This window comes from Carassius auratus, unplaced genomic scaffold, assembly GCF_003368295.1.
Source record: "Carassius auratus strain Wakin unplaced genomic scaffold, ASM336829v1 scaf_tig00215778, whole genome shotgun sequence".
In the NCBI taxonomy this organism is placed as follows: Eukaryota; Metazoa; Chordata; class Actinopteri; order Cypriniformes; family Cyprinidae; genus Carassius; species Carassius auratus.
Window position 1 is genome coordinate 104,660 of NW_020528240.1, and position 21,594 is coordinate 126,253.

The 21,594-nt window shown below is 37.4% G+C and overlaps 1 protein-coding gene across 1 annotated transcript; it reads left to right on the forward strand.

The window, feature by feature from the left end:
* Window positions 1-1,838: 1,838 nt before the first annotated feature.
* LOC113095726 (protein Wnt-3a-like) lies at window positions 1,839-19,684 on the forward strand. The gene is made up of 4 exons (XM_026261069.1): window positions 1,839-2,305; window positions 8,638-8,879; window positions 15,709-15,974; window positions 17,712-19,684. The coding sequence occupies exons 1-4, from the start codon at window positions 2,232-2,234 to the stop codon at window positions 18,189-18,191; spliced, it is 1,062 nt and encodes a 353-aa protein (XP_026116854.1). The 5' UTR covers window positions 1,839-2,231; the 3' UTR covers window positions 18,192-19,684.
* Window positions 19,685-21,594: the final 1,910 nt, after the last annotated feature.

Below are 21,594 nucleotides of genomic sequence, written 5' to 3' on the forward strand. Positions count from 1 at the left end.
TGTCATGCACAGAACCCCTCCCAGCACCCTAGCAATGTGTCTGCGTGCAAAAGAGTGTTTATTATGCCCTGCCTGGATCAGTTTTTACTAAATATGAATCATTCAAATGTGTTTATTTATTTTACATAAAGAAAGAAAGTCATATGTCAATTGATTTAAAATAAATAAATAAAAATAAACATGGATCCACACATATATTAGTTTTTGGGTAAACCATTCCATTAATGAATATCTAATCCAAAAGTTAATTTTCTCATTAAACACAGGCGAGTCACTTATTACAACACAGAGGCATTTGAAATGACTTCCAGAAATCACTAGTTTCTGACTTTAATGGCTGTAAATGTTTGTCATACCAGGAAGCTGGTTTGTCAGGAGGAGATATTTCACCATGCATATCCCAAGGAAACACAGCTTTCTTCATTCCAGATTCTTAGGTTTATTAATTGTAGTAATGCACAAATCACAATCAAGTAATCTGTCATTATTTTTGATGCATAAGGGGCTAAATCTTGTTTATTATAACAGTTCATTTCCAATAGAGTGCATAGGTTGGTCAGGTCAGATGTTAATAGAAACACTGACAGCTTTAGACAGAGAACATTCACTGGCACAGAAGATGAGGAAGAAAAGACATTTGATGCTTGTGAACAATACTCACTCTGTCAAAAAAGGCTGGTTTTGTGTGGAGCAACTTAAAAGAGCAGCATCGAGTTTGATGCTGATTGTTGCCACTAGATGGAGATATATGAAACAGAAATGGGTTTATAACGCATTGAGGTGAATGAATGATAATAGGATGAGCTGTTAAGAAAGGGTTGAAACGACTCAGATGTGAAGATGACATCCTCAAAGTATTTTAATCGATATGATGTGAACACGATGTGGAGATGAAACTGGAAGCAGGTCATCATTAAAAGTCTCTATGACCTGTGAAGAAATGTAATGTAGGTCCATAAGGAAATCTGTTATATTTGAATAGTGTCTTATTATGTTAAAGAAATATGCAGTTTTATGCAACAGTTGATCAATAGTTATTTAACAGGTAATAGTCGGAAAGAATTCTCTGATTAGATCTGCAAGTTACTCATTACATTTTAAGACTTTATGATTCAGGGAGAACGTGAGATTCATGAATTAATTAATCAGCATTTCCTGTTCCCCTTCAGATCTCTGTAAAGACCACCACAGACCGTTTTGGGCAGGTGTGTAGAGGATCGATTAACACACTTCCGGTCTGAAACACGACGTAGAAATGAGACTTGTAGAAATAGTGCAACTTCTGCAAATAAAAACAACGTTTCCTGTTTGGCGAAAACCAGCATTATAACCTATAGCTATTATTGTATTACTATAACAAAGTTTATGATTATTTTTCTTATCATTATGATTATCAGTAGTCAGTTTTGATCAATTTCATGAGCTCAGCGTGAGGCAACCCTAGCGTTTAAAAGTTTTTATAAGAAGGACAGATCAGACTTATCCAGAGCAATATTGCCCGTCTTTAAATATTTCATTTGGATGTTATGTAGCTAGCCTATTTAAAATGCTGCAAATTAGTATTTAGTATCATGACATTATTTATTTTTATTTGCAGTTTATGTATCGTTAAACATTTATTTAAAAAAGGTGGGTTCAATTTGTTTTCTTTATTTTTTAAATAACAAAAGTGCTAGATTGGAATCATTTGAGCGCAGCAAAGCAAGCAATACCGCAAGAAAAAAAAAAACTAAAAAAAAAAAACTAACACAAGACAAACAAGCAATTCACACGTTTTCATTTTTCCTATGAGGGGCTTTAAACCGGGGGGTGAAATCCGGACAGGTTGTTATAGTTACCTAATCCACAGGGGTCCCCCCACCCACCCTTAGACAACCTGATATATATAAACACAAAAAGCCTTGCATGTCCCAATAACTATTAAGACAGTGCGTGTCCCGAGCTCTGCGGTTCAGACTGTCTGAGTGACTCTATCAGCAGGATTTCGCCCGTGGCAGAAGCCTGTGATTGGGTCCGAGCGCAGAGCTGCTCTCAACTTTAATATGCGGCTCATGAGCGCGCGCAGGAGAACACTGTAGGATTACCGGAGAGAAATATCGCTCATCATCACCTCGCGCTTTCTCATTGACACGCGCGCGCGTGTGTGCGTACATGTGAGCGTGTGTGTGTGTATGTGTGCGTGCGTGCGTGTTTATGCGTGCGTGCGTGTTTAAGCCTAACTTTTTAAAAGGATGATATATCTTGGATATTTCCTGCTTCTTTTTTGTGGGCTCACGCGTGTCATGGCAAGTTACCCGATATGGTGGTAAGTTTTATGACTTTTTCAACCTTTCTCTGTTAAAACAATGAGTTTGGTAGTCTAGAGAGGATAAATGACAAGCTTTCAACTTGACAATGATTTGGGGTATTGAAAATGTTTAAAACCGGCATTGATATGATGATTGGTGACACTATCTATCTATCTATCTATCTATCTATCTATCTATCTATCTATCTATCTATCTATCTATCTATCTATCTATCTATCTATCTATCTATCTATCTATCTATCTATCTATAATGCACCTGTTAATCGTTCTGTAAGTGCATTGCAAGATCAACTTTTGTAGGAATAATTAAAGCGTTCGATTCATTCATTAAAATTGTTAGTATAATTAGTTATTTTCGTATACTTAAAGGTTTAACAATAATAAATAAAAAAGTCTCAGTGATTCAGATGTTGATTTTTGTAATATTTTACGACAGGCTGGACGTCAGACCGGGTTGTCTTTAAATAAAACCCAAGTGAGAAAATGATAGGCTATACGTGTTGTTTATTATCAAACAATGTTGTTAATGTAGCTGTTCAATTAGTTTCGTTAATCAGATATTTCGCTTAAGGTGAACTGATTAAAATCAGGCTTGTGTATCGTGCATGTTCGATTTTAGTTGTTATATGTTTATAATCATTATTGTTTTGGGCTTTTGAAAACTTATTCGTAATTAGTGTATTTTAAATAGGCCTAAACCACGTACTATAATAATGACAATAAAGTAGGCTAATATAGGAGATTGTAGCTGGTGAGGTTGGAAAATGATTATTAAGAATATGCGGATATGCATCATCACTTGAGAACATATTTTTAAAAATCCACTGGAATTCTCAATGTAGTCAATGTATTTCTTTACATATATTCTCTTAAAATAACTTCATGCTTGTACAAGAAAAAAAAAAAAGGAAAGTTCAGAACTGGCAAACATTCAAGGGGTTCTCCACCGTTTTCACTCACAAACCTAAAAGATCATTGTTTCAGGGAGACAAGACAATAAACTGAGTTTTCTCCGAGGTTGTAAAAGCTGTAATTGAGCAGGTCATTAGTCACAGTCCAGGCTGCTCTTTTTTGTTAACTGTTGTCTGTCTGACCCTCTTGAAATTGCGAAAACTCTGCTTTCCTTCTCATTCACAATGTTCAGAGAACATCATCCAAAAAACTTCTGTTGCTTATTATGAGTTGCAACCCTTGTGGAAAAAAAAATGTTTTTTTATTGTATTGAATGTGAACTTGTTAGGTACTTCAAATCGTACAAGTATATTTTTAAAATACTTGCAGATAATATAAATGAAATAAAAGCCCACTCTTAAAGAAAATACACTTACTTTACTATATTTAAGACATTAAAGTACACTTTTAAAAAGTGCAATGAAGAATCAAATGAAAGGTTTTACTTTAAAAGAACATTTGAACTCTTTTAATAATGTTTGTAACAATCTTTTGATGTTTTAAGTGCTAACTAACAAACTAAAGCACATGTAATGTACTTGGTTATATCTGTGACTGTAGTGCAGTTATTAAAAATAGTTATTTGATACATTTAAAGTTAATATATTTGTGCTAAATAGCAAGATCATAATGTGTAATTACAAATATGTTTAAATACATGACATACAAGTTTCAATAGAATTTACATTAAAGTAGCCTATATCTCAATTTACCATAAATTCTTGTCTGTACTTTCAACACTTTGACCATAGTTCAGTTATTATGTAATAGTAATTATGAGATTACATATAAAGATGTACTTAATTGGGTCAAACCCCTCTTAAATTCAACTAAATGCATTTAATATAAATTTAACCTCTCATTTAATTGTTAACAGAATGCAATTAGGTTTCTGAACACAATGCAATGTTTTCAGAAACCCAATTAAATATGTTCTTTTAAAGGTGTGATATTTTGATAATATGCACTCTTTTTAAAAGTAATGCTTACAGTAAGTGTTCTTCTGTCTCGAGCTCAGGAGTGTGTGATACTAGTACAGAACATTTACCATCAAGGTATAAAACTGTCAGTTAATCAATGCAAAAAGCTACAAAAACACAGAGGCAGCTGTCACACTTCTGGAGGAACATGTTTTTTTCAGTTCAAGCCTCAACTTCACCTTCAAGGTAAAATGTGAGTTAAAAGTTAGACGCATCAGAACGTGTCAAGTTTGACCTAGATCAGTCTACACTGTTTGTTTTTTATTCTTTTTTATGTGAAATGTACTGCTTCTGACTGAATGTGCCAGTTTCTCTAAACAATCAGCTTTTGATAGAGGTATAAATAAAGTCATTGAAGTTTGAGGTAGACAGAGTTTTCTTTATTTTTCCCAAGAAACAAGCCACAGAGTTTCGGTTTCCCCTAACAGAAGGTGCATATACATGAAAACATGGCTGGGCAATATAACCCATCAGAGTGGCCTGCGGTTCTCCAGCTGAGAGAGTTATGTGATCTGATAACCTGCAGTCATGACCGCGGTGATTTAACGCAGGACTGTGATGTCCATGCAGAGGAGACCTGGACAGCACAGGTGTATCTATACATTTACTTTTGAATAACTTTTTGCTCGGTGGTGCTGTGAAGGCCACTATGAAGGATGTTTTTGATGTGGGTCAGGTATAGAGACCAGGTTCATGGCTTCCTGCATCTCTTCATGACAGAGAGTTGCCTGACTGCACCTCCATCCCGCGCTCCACCTTAAAAGATAAATACCTGGAGGAGGTGAAAGCTTGCTGCACATTCCTTCTCCAAAACACTTCTCTCTTGATGTCAAAGTCGGCTCTGTGGCCCCAGGGCCTACAAGTAAAGTGGTAATTCAGAGGTGCACTTGCTTGGGCTTGCTGAAATATGCATTAAAACCTAGACTGGATACAGTGAGCAAATATATCTAAGACTCCAGAGCATAAAGAATGTTCATTTCTCTCCTTCTGTCTTTTAATTACCTGGCTTTAAGAGATTTCGGCGAGGTAAAGACGGTACTGTTCTGCCAGGGTGGATGGTGGATGTCAGCTGGTCATCCTTTCATTACAACATCACTAAAATAAGAAAGTTTGCCACAAGTCTGGTTCAAAGAGTTTCACACGCCTGATGCAAATAAATGTTTGTATTGCATTTGATTCTATCTTCATATTCTTTCAATTTTATCCGATCTCGGTGCAGTAACAATGAATTCGTTTTGGCCAAATGTGCTTGTATTTGTTTTTAGAGGCCTGAGTTCTCTGTTCTTTCTAAATGATGGTGATCTCAGAATCATGAGCTAGAACAGATGATGGGAAAGACACACGCCCAAGACAGCTGAGCACGAGGACGTGTCACTGAAACACCTGTTCACCTCACTCAGCGGTGGTGACGTCTCAAATTCATCAGCTTCTGGCAAAGTACAAAACCAAAGTAGGAGGTGCTGATTCTAGCCGTCAGCGGAGCCTATTAATTATCACTTTAGTCTTGACTGCAGTATACCTGAAGACCATAATCAAGGCTTACCTGTGGTGAAATGATTGTAACCTAGCCTCTCTTGGTGTTTTGGGAAAATATAATGGAACTTCTGAATGCCATGCAAAAAAAGTAATATAAATAAAGAAATAGTAAATTATGAATCTTATTTACAGGAGAATTTTATTGAAAAGTATTGAAAAATCTATGTAAATGAAACAATGTACTCATAATGATTTGTTGTACCGCTTAATTTAAATAAACATCATTGCAATATACTGTAGTTTATTTTGTTTCTATAATTCATTTTAAGAATTACAGTAACAAAGATGTAGAATTACTGGAGAATCACTAGTGAGAATAATGATAATTACCCCCAAAACTTTTTTGGGTGAAATGCAATGAGGGAACATCCTGTGCCATTGGTTTGAGAGGTTGCATGGCCCCTGAGGCAAAGGCTATGGAAAGGTCAAATTGTAATAGGAATTACTTAGTGAATAAATCCTCATATTTTCGCTGCACCTTGCTAGATGAGGTCTGGATCTTCTCTCGGGACAGTTTCATTCAAGTTCCCTCTTGTTCTGTGCTCCCTTAGACTCTTTAAAGTAAAATTCAGATTAAGCTCCTTACCGAGAAATATGTAAAATTGCCTGACTCACAGTAAAATAATGCCAGGGATCAACTTATGTAAAGCATAAGCTTTTCAAGTAAGTTTGAACAAGAACCGTCATAGAAAGATATCAAAGAGTTCACCTTGCAAAAAATCCCCCAAAAAATCCAAATGAACTTTAATCATAGAAAATGAAATTGAGTGCGTGAGTGCAATTTCACATAGGCACAAATCACAAAAGTGTCAACTCGCATGGTTTGGTTGCAGATTGAGTCACTGCAAGCACAAATGAAAGAGTGAAAGAAAACAGACTGTCTGTATTAGACTAATTAGATTAAAACCCTTGAGATCTGGCAACCGCAACCATAAAAGCTTGTTACTGATACAAGATAACGCAAATGTCGCTACAAATAAATTGGTTATTACATAAAAGCAATTATTACTGATGACTAATAAATAGAGAGAAACCGAAATTATGACCAAAATTAAAACAGGATTCGTTGTGCAGCCCTATCGAAAATGTTTACGTTATATAAAAAAATAAATGAAATAAAATATACACATATTCACTTTACACACTTACTGCTGAGTAATATTTTTTGTTGTTGTTTCTCTAAAATATTGTGATAAAAAAAAATCTTATTTCTGAAATCATGAGAGGTGTTGCAAAATGTCTTGTTCTTTATGTAAGTTGTTAGCATATCAGATAGACTACTCGTATTGACTTATGCATAGTTAAGAGTAAGGATGTTAGATTTGAAACTGATTACAACAAAGTAGAAAAACAGTGGCTAAACACCTTGTACCGACTGACAAACTCTCTGACAAACAGCAGTGCAATGGAAACTCTGAATTGTAAGTGAAAAGCATGTCAGCACTTGAGTTGCATCTGAGCCGTGTGTCATCAAAGAATGGTTGAGTTCAAACTAACATAAGTCAAGCATCCTCTGGTGCTCAGCCAGACCTGTGCACATTGTGTTATTACAGCAAGCCACAGACTTATATCACAGTTTAAGGATGTCGCTGGCCCTTAATGACAAGGTACCTGTCCTGCACTGTGAATCTTTGATTAGTACACTGCTCCTGTCTCAGCTGGGGCTTTCATGTTTGTTTACCACTTAGCAACGTGTTATGGCTTCATCTGAACCCCTCCCACAAAGCAAAAGATCTTCAATGCCTATGACAGGTTCAAACAACACAAGCAAAAATAGTTCCTTCTGCTAATTTTTTTTAGCTGGTTTGGTAAATATACAATGCCAAGCGTTAGACTGATCTCCTCATTTAAGGACATGGAGTCCATCCATATGTTACACTTTGATCCTGTAATTGTTCAAATTACACTCTTCTGGCTTTTTCAGCGAACTTTCAAAGATACACCCGTGATAATGCTGTAAATAGGAGTAGTTAGTAAAGGAAGGTCTGTGCTTTGAGCAAAATTAAAACAAATTTTCAATCCTGACTTAAAATACCAGCATCAAATGTTCTGGTTTGGATCCAGCATGGTACATGCTAGTGAGCTGCTATGTCCCAACAGGCCTCATTACTAGCTAAACCATTAATAATACCTTGGTAAATATAACCAGCGGGCAAATATCACAGATGATTACGCTTAATAATTTGAGAGAAGCAGAAATCATGATCAGGACTGAAAGATGACTCATAGTCTGAACAGAACCAACACTGATCTGACTTGAGCTGAATAATGGCACTGTTCTCTTTTAGAGACTTATGTCTCCATAAGTTGAATTATATATATATATATATATATTTATTTATTTATTTTATTTATTTTTTTATTGCTATTGAAGCTGCTTTGACACAATCTGTATTTATAAAGCAAAACTGGCATTTTCAGTAAAGATGTCTTATATTCACTTATTCATTCGGCACTTTCTCTGTGGCTGTGCATTGTGGATTTTTTGTTAAATCTGGTGCATCGATCAGTTTTGTCGGCATTCAAGACAACAATCATATTTTAGGTAGCACTGAAGTTCAGCAAATGCAAGAAAAAGCAGTTTTACTTTTATTTTTTCAGTACGGATGCATAGAGTGGATTTATCAAAAAAAAATATATATATAGTATTACCAGCTGAAATGTAACTACATGGATTTAACAAGGGTTAAGGATAGGTTTGGAATTGGACATATAGGGTTAGTTCAAAGTTAACAAATGCTCCTTAAAATAAAGTGTTACCGTAATAACCATAGAAATGTACATGCAGAAATTGACTGTAAAATTAAGTGCTGGCAAAAACTGTACCAGTTATCTGCTAACCTCTATGTTTTCCTCGGCAGGTCTCTGGCGGTGGGACACCAGTACACTTCTCTGGGTACTCAGCCCATCCTGTGCAGCTCAATTCCTGGTCTGGTACCCAAACAGCTCCGCTTCTGCCGCAACTATGTGGAAATCATGCCTAGTGTGGCAGAGGGGGTGAAAATCGGCATCCAAGAGTGTCAGCATCAGTTCCGAGGCCGCAGATGGAATTGCACAACTATTAATGACAACCTGGCCATCTTTGGACCAGTGCTGGATAAAGGTAGGCCTACAATAAGAGAATCGATGGAAATAATTGAGGAAAACAATGGGTGAAGTCGTGGCCTAATGGTTAGAGAGTTTGACTGGTAACTCTAAGGTGGTGGGTTCGAGTCTCGGGCCGGCAATACCATGACTGAGGTGCCCTTGAGCAAGGCACTGAACCCCCAACTGCTCCCTGTACACCGCAGCATAAATGGCTGCCCACTGCTCCGGGTGTGTGTTCACGGTTTGTGTGTGTTCACTGCTCTGTGTGTGTGCACTTTGGATGGGTTAAATCAAAGTCCTTTTAGGCAAGTCGTGCCACTCTGCCGCCATCTTGGCAATGCCTCCGGGCAGCTATTTCAGACTAACAAGACCAGGCTCCTATCTAAATGAATGGGCATAGAGTCAGAACTGCACTTTCATTGGTCACTGGGACATAAAAACTGCATGTATAAAAACAGCAGTAAAATATGATAAAAATCGCTGGAAATTTTTGATGACTTTGCCCCAAAATAAGGTTTAAAACGCCTTTTTCCTTACAAGTGATACTTTTACTCTGCATGCGCAAGGGTTCCTCACCTGTGCACATATGTCAGTGGAACCAGACGATAGGCTTAAATGTTTCCCGGCTTGACTGTTAAAAGCAGATGATTGGCTTTCCGCGTGAGGGGCGGGACATGTGCATAAAACCACAATCTACGGGTTTTCTTTATATAGTTGTATTGAGGATTGAGGAAGTGTCTATTATAAATTTTCTCTGGTTAAATGCAGAGCATGAATTCTGAGTATGGGTCACCATACTTGGCTGTATGTCACTTCACTTCAATCGAGTCATTGTGCATTTCATCTCCATCGATGATAATTTAATTTTTTCCAATAATTTTATTCAGAAATATCATAGTATTAGTCAAGATCATAAATATATTAAATTCATTTCTGCAATCTAAATATCTTTAAAAAAGAGCACCCCTGAAAACAAAACAAAAAAAATGTGACCAGATTCATGTAATGTCATTTTCTTCTGTAATGGACATTTTGAACAAATTATGGTCATTTTTTTCTATATTTGATGTCCATTGACCTTTTGACAAGTATATTAATTGCTTGTAAACTATGTTGGGTACATTATGGTTTGCAATATTTTTATGATTTTATATTATTATTATTATTATTATTATTTATAAATAAATATGAGGTTAACCTGATCAAGAACATACACTTTGGTTGGTCAGACAGGGCCTACCATTGAAATTCTGAGTCAAAATGGTAAAATTGTCAACTGTAAACACAAACACAGTTTGTCTGTAACATAGCTGAACTCAACACCAAGAAAAACGTTGTCTTCTTTTTTCTCCTTAATATCAAAATGGTGATTAATGACTAAGCTTAGCAACTAACAGATACATTTCAAATATCAGCTGAAAGCAACATTTGTTTCATTGTGAAAGTATGTTGTTTTTATGATGAAAAAATGTCTATTGACAAAATATTTCAGATTCTACATTTTAAAGACTGGAGAACAGGAATGTGATTTCCCTTTACCACCCCATAATGAAAGCTACTTGAAAATCATATATCACTCAGTGCTTCTTTGTATTCAGTGACTATGTAACATTATGACTTCTCAATTACAACAAAAGTCCCTTTTTGCACACAGCTGAGATTACTTGTTTTGTGCACATTATTTAATTGCTGCTCTGTAATCCCACTCTCAATGGGCATTAATCAGGTGCACTGGACTATGACCGTTTGTAAAGATGTTGTGATGCACGCGTGTAAAGTGGGTGGGACATGTTTTGTTTGTTTCTGTCAAAGGGGATCCCCACATTTCTCATTGTGTTTGTCCCGGCGCACTAACGGTAATGCATCTCACAGCAGCAACATGCTGACGTTCCTAACAGGCATTTTTTCGAAGTATCTCAGCGTGTGTATAACGTTTGCTAAGGTAAGCACCATTATTGCTATTGTTCATATTAAACAACTGTAACTTGGCAAGATACTTATCAAATTTGATGTAAATGACATTTGTGTGTGGGTTAATATTTTTGGCCACACTTTAGTTTGTGGACCAGTTTTCCATGTTAACTATTAACTATGATCTTGCCTCAGTAAAGTCCTAATTTGCTGCATATTAATAGTTAGTAAGGTAGTTGATAAGTTTATGTATAAGGTACAGATTAAGGGAACTAAAATATGGTGAGGCAGAATAATGCATTAATATTATATAATATATAATATGCATGCTAATATGCAACTAATTAATAGTGAGAATTGGTCCCGAAACTATCATTTGATCAATTTATTAACATTGCATAACTTAGTCAAAACATAATGAAGGAAATCCACAATTAAGTACATATAATATTAATATTTAAATGACTGTACCTGACTGTTATATTTCATTTTATCAAAACCAAAAAGTAAAGGCACAAAATGTTGCAATAAACCAGTTTTTACTGATTTAAAAACAAACTGCTTCATTAAATTAATCAGCCTCCCATTAGAGTGCTTCAAGGGACAGTTCACCCAAAAATTGTATCATTTACTCATCCACAAGTAACCAAGCCGTTACCTTTTAAATTTATTAGTAAAAGAATACCATGGAAGTCAATGGCTGCCCTCAACTGTTTGGTCACCAACATTCTTCAAAATATTCAGAACATTCAGGGGTGTGTTCACTTCTCAATGCTGTGTGTGTGCACTTGTATGGGTTAAATGCAGAGCACCATATCCGAGTATGGGCTACCATATATGGCAAATGTAATGACTTTCACTTATGTTATTAGCTTTATTATATGCCTTACAGATCACACGATAATTTTTATATCCTCGTTCTTTAAATCTTTGAATCATATCATAAGCCTTGATATCAAAATCCTCCTTCTTATCACAAATTCAACCATCTGTCAGACATTTTTCAATGTCTATTCTGCTAGTTGTTAAATAAAACAAACCGGTTGTTTCTCAAAAGATTATTTAATTTCTAGATAATGTGAGAAGAAGAAAACCATCTTCATGATCTATATTTGTGTACAATGATTCCACTTCCATTGTCCATCCATGAGTATTTAATTTACTTTGTAGAGAAAACGTATTATTTTTACCGCAGACCTTGTTTTACAAATAAACTGAAGAGCCTCATGATAAAAACCATAGGAAAATCTGGTGGAAACCATTGGTGAATTCATCTCCCAGGTTTTATCGTCACTTTTAGTACTCTGTAAGAAAAAGGGCATTTTAGGCAATTTTCTGTGGGTTCGATTTTATTACCAGTTCCCTTGGTTTTAAGATGCACGTGCGATACAATATATAGAAATACATTTTATCACACAACACCACTACACTTTGTACAAAGCACCTTGTGGAGTAGCTACTGGATTACTCCATTTTTAAAACAGCTAAGCCCTTGTACAGAAGTTTATAGTTAGGTTTTTGAATTGTTACTCCCCAGCACCGCAGTCAGTGGATATTGCTCTGGTGTTTGAGATTTGGAGAGAGTATATAGAAGTGTCTGTCTCATTATGAAAAAGTGTCCAGGAGAAATGAGCAGTCAGGGTACGAGGAGCCAGAGCTCATCGAGGGGCTGCAGGTGGGATGAATACTGATAACTGGTTACGGCAGGAGGTGGTGTCAGTCGTGTCAGTTGCTTTTAATAAACTCTCAAGTAATTGTTACATTGATGGAGAGGGCTTGGGCCCAAGCTGGCCACTGATGATGGGAGGACTACTCAGGTCTTCTCCATTGTAGTGTTAATAGCCTCTCCATGTCCCCTGCAGTTCCCCCTCCTCCGGTCTAAATTGAAGGGGAGATTGGTCAGGGACAGGGGTGATGGGGGTTTGAACCAGGTCAGTCATCGGGGTCCAGGGGTGGCTTTAGTAAACCATTTTGATTGGATTAAAGCTTCTGAAGCTCTTAATAATGTGAGAGGTCAAAGCAGACAGATTAAGTGCCTTGTTGGGGGCGGTTAAAGGGCCGCTTCGAAGCTCAGAAGCTTTTTTCACAGAGCTTAGAGAAGAGCACCTCTCACTTTCGCTCCTTTGTGACTTGCGTTGTCACTTTTGTGGAGCTAGTGCTATTGTGCGCTGGTGTTTAATGTCTGGGGCGCAGACGGATGTGCGTCGGTTTCCTCTTCTGTTTTGTGCTGGACTGAATGGAGCACTGATCTTTAATTGGTCTTTCAGTGGCTTGTTACTGACAATCACACGGCTGGATGATGTTTCCTCAGCATTCAGAAATCTACTTTCTCTATCCCTGCTTTATATGCATGGCAGTCTGGCCATGTGGGGCTAAAAGAATATGTTCTGTTTGTTTAAGCATCCCGATCAACCTGACATTGGCTCAACTAATGATGTAATTTAGGACAGGTCCTGTTTGTTTGTCGTTTGACAGACAGGGGAGTTGAGTCTTCTGGAAACCTGTCTGAACCCAACCAAAAAAAATTCAAATTCTGAGCAGAAAGTGCACCTTTAAAGGCCTTTACTTTGATACTTTTACTGACCATTTGACAGCTTTCTTTGGTTACAAACCTTTTCATAAATCTGTGTATGTGTTGCCTACAGTATTGCATTGTTTTGTAATGGTAAACTACCTCTCCAATCTCATCCTCATCTATCTACTTCACAGTGCTGCCTCGGGCCACGTCTGTATCAATGCTCATTAATTTACATAAACCAAAGTGTCAAAACATGGCCCATTGGAATGCACAAAGAAAGGAGAGTCAGCGCAGGTGTTCTAGAAGGGTTTGCTGAACACACCTACAGGTAACGCTGCCAGTCGCATGCAAGCTGTCATTGGACACCAGAATTAACTTGTTCTCAATGTCACTTAAGATTTCTGTTGTTACTGAAATCAGGCCATTAAACTGAAAAGTTTTGTGGCCTTTTACATGCATTGTCTTGCCATCATATTGTTCCGTGATATTTGTTCAAAACAGCCTTTCCTTGCAACACACTCAGACATTTAACAAGCAATAAAATTACATCTGGGTGTCAAGGAAAGCCTTTTCATTTGAATTCCTCAGGGGCATCCACCATGTTGCCAGCCAACACAAAATAAGTAAAGGAATCCCACGACTCTTAATGCTAACACCCTCACCTAAACCAACTTTTCATGAGGTCATGCTACCCAGGTTATGACCTCTGCCCTCAGGAAGAGAAACTGTTACAATTTAGGATGTACTGAGAGCACCGTGCCTTTCATCAAATGCATGTTTAACCGTGCCGGGGGAGGTCTGCTCACCAGTATATTATTAACTCTGCCCAACAAAGAAAGAATTGGTTGTGAAAAGCAGAGTTGATGGTGGGACCTTAGCCCCGCCTCCTGCTGGGCCCAATATCTGGGCGACCATAAGATTAAGCCAGAGAGAAAGCTTCTTTCACAATTCACGCGCCCTTTAGATGGTTTTACGAAACCATTTCAATGGGGATTTCCCTGTCTGCCGACAAGTGAGGTCCGACCAATGCATAGTTCTCCGTTGCTATGACTTAACTTGGTCCCCACTTATCACTGGCAAGGGCAAATTTCATATAAAATATCAGGGGGCTTTTGTGTGTGTAATTCACCATGACAGTGGCAGCACAATGAGGGATTCAGGGTCCCAGCAGGTAACAGGGACCACTTGCCATGTGAGGGTCCAGAAAAGTTAGCCAGAAGTTGGGCAGCAACTGATGTAACAAAAATCAGTCTAATCTGGCTTCACCTGCATTCTTTTCATGTAAAGACACCCTACCACTCTGAAGTGTCTCCTTATCTCTCATTCATCCATTCTTCATCTGGATATTAAATCTGCCCCCACTTTCCCCCACTGTCTCTCCTTTATTCCCCCAACCAGTCTGCCATGTTATTGTCTGCAAGCCCCATTTGACCCACATTTTATTGGCTTCCTGATCATAAATCACAGGTCAATCAGTGGGTTTTAAATTGTAATTGAATGGCCCTTTCAGACCCAACTTTTTGTACCCCCAAACTTCAATGTGATTTAGATGATGGATATGGAAGCAGAAGTTGCTAGTTCGAGCAAGCGGAATCAAAGCCATCTTTGCTACAGATAAAGACTTTAATATTTTTGTAGTCAAGAACAACAAAGAATAATTTTGGATGGTAATTTCAATCTAAGCCTCCGAAAGGTTCTTTTTAGAATTAGCATTGTGGAATAAAGACTTATGGCCAGTTTTGCAACATCATGATCTCTAGCCTTGATTCTTCTAACCAGTTGAAACCTGCAACAAAGTAACACTTGATTCCAAATGTCTCCATAGCCGTTTCCTATCTACTGCAAGTGCAAGACTGCACAAGACAACAGAATATTCATCAAAATTACCAACACTCATTAGATGCCTGTTGTAAATCGATTTTTAAGTTTGTATAGGGCCTTCGTCAGCAAGAATTGTCACAATCCCCGGTTAGACAGAATGTTGGATCATCTTTGAGATTATAATCAACATAAACCAGCATTGTTCATTCTTCAAATTAATTCTGAAAGTAACGTGTTGGGTCTTGTAACCACAATTTGACAGTGAGTCTTAGCTGTGAGTAATGCAGGTCTATTTCCCCACCTCAGAGTTGCTTAATTGAGTCTTTCTAATTATAGACTTGTCAGCCTTGTATTTACCTCATCTGAAAGTAGATGTTTGGTCTTCCCTGACTCATGCCTCAATAATTCGACACCATATCCACAGTGAGATCTGAGTAAACTGCTTTACCTACAAATACAAACACGCTCATAAGTGCTAAGATGTGTATTTAATAAATGTCAAGACAGATACTTGTTATATCTCGCAAATGACCAATACCTTTGATCGAAATCTTGAGGTATAACATATGCTTGTTTTCTCTGTCCATTTCAATAGCCACTCGTGAATCAGCATTTGTCCATGCAATTGCCTCAGCGGGGGTGGCATTCGCTGTGACGCGGGCTTGCTCTGAGGGCTCCGCCACCATCTGCGGCTGTGACACGCAGAGGAAAGGACCGCCAGGTGAAGGCTGGAAGTGGGGTGGCTGCAGTGAGGATGTGGAGTTTGGCAGCATGGTATCCCGAGAGTTCGCTGATGCTCGTGAGAATCGTCCAGACGCTCGCTCAGCTATGAATCGTCAAAACAATGAAGCTGGACGTGTGGTGAGAACTATTTTTTTTATGCTCAGAGGTAGTATATGCTCAGGTTTAGAGCTGAAACAACGAATCGATTTAATCGATTAAAATCGATTATTAAAATAGTTGTCAACTAATTTAGTAATCGATTCGTCGCTAAATAAATTTTATTTGCCATAAGCGGCTCATTTCGTGCATATTTCAAATCTGCGGTGACCAAAGTGTGGCAGTAATGAGCCACCGGGGGTTTTACTCAGCCAGTACAGCAGGTGAAGTAGCGAATAGCCAATAGCTGGCCTCGTTTTATGTCACGTGCTTCCCGAACAGCGTCTCTGCAGCATTCAGCGGGAAGTGGGAGTACTTTACTTTGAGCCTTCAAAATGAAGAGTAACCTGTAAACTCAGCACTACTGAACTGTCTAAGGGGCCGTTCAAATATCGTGTCTTTTGCGTGCTCAAGTTCGTTATTTCCTATGTAGGCGCGCAGTATGCACTCTCATAATGGAAGCGACGTGGTCACGACACGCACGCGGTGCGATGCGCCCGTTTTTCCAGGCGCGTCCACACCGCATCCATTTATCCTTTGCTGAAATTTCCGGGTCTTCATGGAGAAGGCACGTCATGGTTGCTTAGCAAAGGCAGACGCCTCAGGGGCGCTTCTGCCCGAGCGCTTTGGAAAGAAGGAGAAAGCGGCGCGACTAGCGTTTTCCACGCGTTTTTAGGTGCGATATGTGAACGGCCCCTAAGAATTTTATTTGTGCAGATTCTCCAGTACAAGGTTGTTTGCAAATGTTTAGTCGTAAAAGCTGATAACATTGCTTTTTAACAGTTAACATTTAAAGCTTTACAAACATGTTTTGTGATCAGTTTGTCGTTTACCAGTTCATAATTCAGACTTGCAGCCTAATTATGACTGAATGAGAGAGGTAAATGTTTGAGTATATTTAAAATGCACTTCTTTTCTAAGTATTCACTGCTCTTTTCCACACAGAAGGTTTTTTGTGTGTGTCCCAATTTTTTTTTTTCTGGACAACCTTCTGATGGATTTTACTTTAAATTGTGAGTTCCATTCAGGTTTCATGCCATTGGCACTTTTTTTCGAAGGATTGTTTACAATTTCACAGCATAAGCTATAAAGCTTTTTCCCAGTAAATAATAAAATACAATGCACTGCAATTTTATTCTGTTTTATCCTTATACTTCGTGAAAATATGTTCTCAAAGATTCCTTAAGCTTTGTTTGGGATGTTAAACTACTTTAGGAGCTCTAAGGACTGCCATGGTGAAAACAATATTTGAAATCTCCTTTTGCAGAAGAGTTCGACAAAGGATTACTAACATAATAAAACAACTCCAGGTATATTTTTAATAGGCATATGACAATGCAAAATGGTTAAAATCTCTTAAAAATCTATGCTGAATGATAAAGACCCTTTATTAATAATTTACTTGGGGAAAAAATGGAAAAAACTAAAATATACGTACATAAACCGATTAATCGATTAATCGTAAAAATAATCGACAGATTAATCGATTATCAAAATAATCGTTAGTTGCAGCCCTACTCAGGTTAGTTTATGCTGTTTGCTGGAGAACAAGCAAGTCTTACTATTCAAAAAAGTTATGATTGGTCAAGAAACCAAGGAACCAATATCCAAATGCAGAAGTGCTGTTTACTTGAACTGTTCCTGTGTTAAAAAAAAAACAAATAAATAAAGCTTAATATCATTGCTAAGATCAATATTCTGTTTTCCCTTTTCCACTAGTCAATCACTGAACACATGTACCTGAAATGTAAGTGTCACGGCCTTTCAGGCAGCTGTGAGGTGAAAACCTGCTGGTGGTCGCAGCCTGACTTTCGGGTGATAGGTGACTACATAAAGGACAAGTATGACAGCGCATCAGAAATGATGGTGGAGAAACATCGGGAATCGCGAGGCTGGGTCGAGACCTTACGACCAAAGTACACCTTCTTCAAGCCCCCTACCGAAACTGACCTGGTCTACTATGAAAGTTCGCCAAACTTCTGTGAACCCAACCCAGACACCGGCTCCTTTGGCACCCGTGATCGTTTATGTAATATGACATCACATGGTATCGATGGCTGCGACTTGCTCTGTTGCGGCCGAGGCCACAACACTCAAACTGAGAAACGCAAGGAGAAATGCCACTGCATTTTTCACTGGTGCTGCTACGTGAGGTGCCAGGAGTGTACACGAGTTTATGATGTCCACATCTGCAAGTAAGAAACCACCAAACCAAAACCAGATTGGACCAGACATTTGGGCTTGTAAACATGCAAGGGCCTTTTGTCCGAAACTTGTGGACTGAGTTGTTTGTGGTTCCACGAATAAGATAATCACCAAAAAGGGATACAGTGGACAGTGAAGTGATTCTAGAACACCTTCAAAGAAAGCTGTTTTAACAAACAAAAAGAAAACCCATAAAGGCTTGGTTCTCCATTGCTGAGGACAAATACAGGGTTGTGGCTCTGCTCTGGAAGGGTCTTATCATTAACAGTCTGATACAGGAGGTGATAAGTGATGCATCAGATTACTAGAGGCCCTTGGGACCTTGATCAATTGTGTCTTCAAGAAAAGAACAGAAAGCCTTTCAAAGGGAGAGGTTTTGTTGGCACGTGGAAGCAAACCCCGATGGAAAAACTCTGTAACAGCAAATGCAGAACATACAAGGGTTGGTTTGAAATGTGGCCTTACTACTAACACCATTAAAGAAGCGTTTTGTATCTTTTTAGTACAAAGTGCATTCTAACATTCCTGAATACCAGCAAACAACCGATTAACAAACTAATTTCCGAAAATAATAATACACGTCATGTTGTCTCTGTGTGTAAGACTAAACACTGAACTTATGCATTAGGTTGAGTTTATTGTAAGTTACTAGCGTTAGGTTACGAATGCACTTGTGAATGTCCATGCATTGTCTATATGTCGTTGTTCTCTTGATATGATTTTAGAACTCATCGCACATCTCAAGACCTCTTCTATCTAAAGTTGTTTAGATTGTCATTATTCTTATACTTGATTGCTTGGTCCAAACCAGAGATCAATTGCTCTGCTTTTTCCCTGGCCCTACTGGATTGTGTTCACACTGTATTTTTGGGTCCAAACCGTGGTAAATATGTGTCATCAAAACAGCAGCTGTTTTCCCCTGTTGCTAGATAACTACTTAGGAGAAGGCTGTAAAATGGACAGCATTGCTCAGTTTTGTAAATTAGTTTTTAGCCCTTGTGCTAGTTTCAAAACGATTCAACACAGAATGCCACTTGCATCTGTCTGCCGCGAATGTATTGCAAAGGTTTCAAAGAACAATCACATAGTCTGACTATATTATACATGTTCACTTAAGCAATTTAGGACAATTGGGTTAATATCTTCAGTGAATTTAACTTGTGGACTCACACACAGTTACCACTTGAGATCAGAAAACAGCAATCAAATCATCCAAACGAGCTGAAATCTGACTTCAATCTAACCCAGTTGTGCACCAGAAGTACTAGTGTGAAAGCACCCAGTTTTCCCCGAAGATCAATAATACAAAAGCTAAAACATGAAGATGTGAGCACTTCTATCTTCAAATGAATTGATGAATGATATTAATTTTCCTTATTTGTGTTTGACAGTATTATTTATATTTCACAAACAGAGAGGTACACTACATTTCAGAAAGAATATACAAGGTAATAGCTAATTTAATAGCCATTATACTGTAAGTGAATTCATGAACAAAATTAATGTTTTATATATATATATATATATATATATATATATATATATATATATATATATATATATATATATATATATATATTCCCTACACCGTTGTACATGAAAGTTAGCAGCAGTGCAGAAACTAAATGAACTACCCTCATTTATAATGCTGCTAACTAATAACAGGTTTCTTGTTATATTTATGCGTGATTGTGCTTGTGCATTTGTGTTTCTCTGTGTAAATCTACTGAATGTGTCTAGGTGTTCGTATGTAAAGTTGTCTGTATATGTGCATGACTCTTTGTTTTCTTCTTTCTGTGAAAGACACTGTGTAAGCATACTTAAGAACTAAAATGTGAAGTTTTCTGCTAATGGAATCTTGATAGAAAGTTTGTGTTCATCAACCAAATAGAGACATTCTACCACTTTTGTGAGTCCTTTTTAACAATAGCTTATAAAACATGTAATGTATGAAAATAAGTGCATATTGTGTTATTAAAAGACACATATTTTGACAAAGTAGCATCGAAAAATGATAAACAACCAACTTTCTGAAGAAAACGTCATACCTATGGTTCATTCACAATTATGATATTACAGTAAAAAAAATATATATATTTGTAACTAGTAAACATTCTCTGAATATTAACTATAAGTCAGTCTAATATTGCAGGGAAATGTGCGAAGCCAGAGATAAAACCCCAGCTTGTAAAATACTTTGGCAGAAGTTCTTTGCACAGATCTTTCCTCAAAAGAAAATGAACTCATGTTTCCTCTTGCCCATCTTACACAGATTTAATCTCTCATCAATCAGGGATCATTTCAAAGCACATGCCCTGTCCAACGTTCCACAAAGCTTTATTTAACATAACTACAAAATCAATACTTCAAGTTTTTATGTGTACATCACTGCATCTAAATTTCATTTGTTTGCTTCAACACAGTTTAATTTGTATTCTAAACATGGTCTTATATACCCAAGTTTTGTATGAACTAGTTCTGTGTTTATGAATTTCTGGAAGTTCTGAATTTTTTTATGATTTATTTATTTTGCTGTTAATGTATATATTAGCAAGAGTATATATTTGGTGATAAAATATTATTACTTATGAGGAAAATGTTGTTTTGTGCAACAGTTTTACCAGCAACCCGAATCTGTTGTTGCTTTTTTTTTTCAATGAACACATAGGATGCACTGTATGTCCTGCTCTCTGTTGTTAGAATTCTACCTGTTAATGTTATAACCAAATAAATAAATAACAAAATTTCTGTCATTGACTTTGGATTCAAATGTGTTTTTGCTTTATGGACCCGGATTTGACAATAGACCTCCAAAAAACATGCCAACATTTTATATTTAGGTTTAGGGGTTTGTTCAAATCAAAATATTAGCAAAAGCAATAAATAATAATAATAAATCTATTATTTTACATTTAGTCATTTAGCAGACGTTTTTATCCAAAGTGACTTACAAATGAGGACAATGGAAGCAATTAAGAGCAACAAAAGAGCAATGATTATAAGTCCTATAATAATTCTCAGTTAGCTTAAATGCAATACACATAGCAAGGGCTTTTAAATAATATAATAAATTAAAAAAAGTAATGCAAAATTGCATGTAAAAAATGCAAGCTTCTAGAGGACACATAAGTAGGTTGACCACATGTGCCGTTCATACGGGACACGTCCCAGCCAGGATTTTAATAATGCCTAAAACATCCAGAGCAGTTTGACCAATAACATACAGATTTTGTACATAATCGACCAATCGTGGGGCTGCATGTGAAAAGGTGAGATCTAGAGGGAACGATCAAAGCGATGCAAATATGCACATGTGTTTGTTCGTTTGATTGACTTGAAGCGTTGCTGCGCACAAATCCCCCCAAAAAAACAAAGTGCGCCACAATGCTTCAAGTCA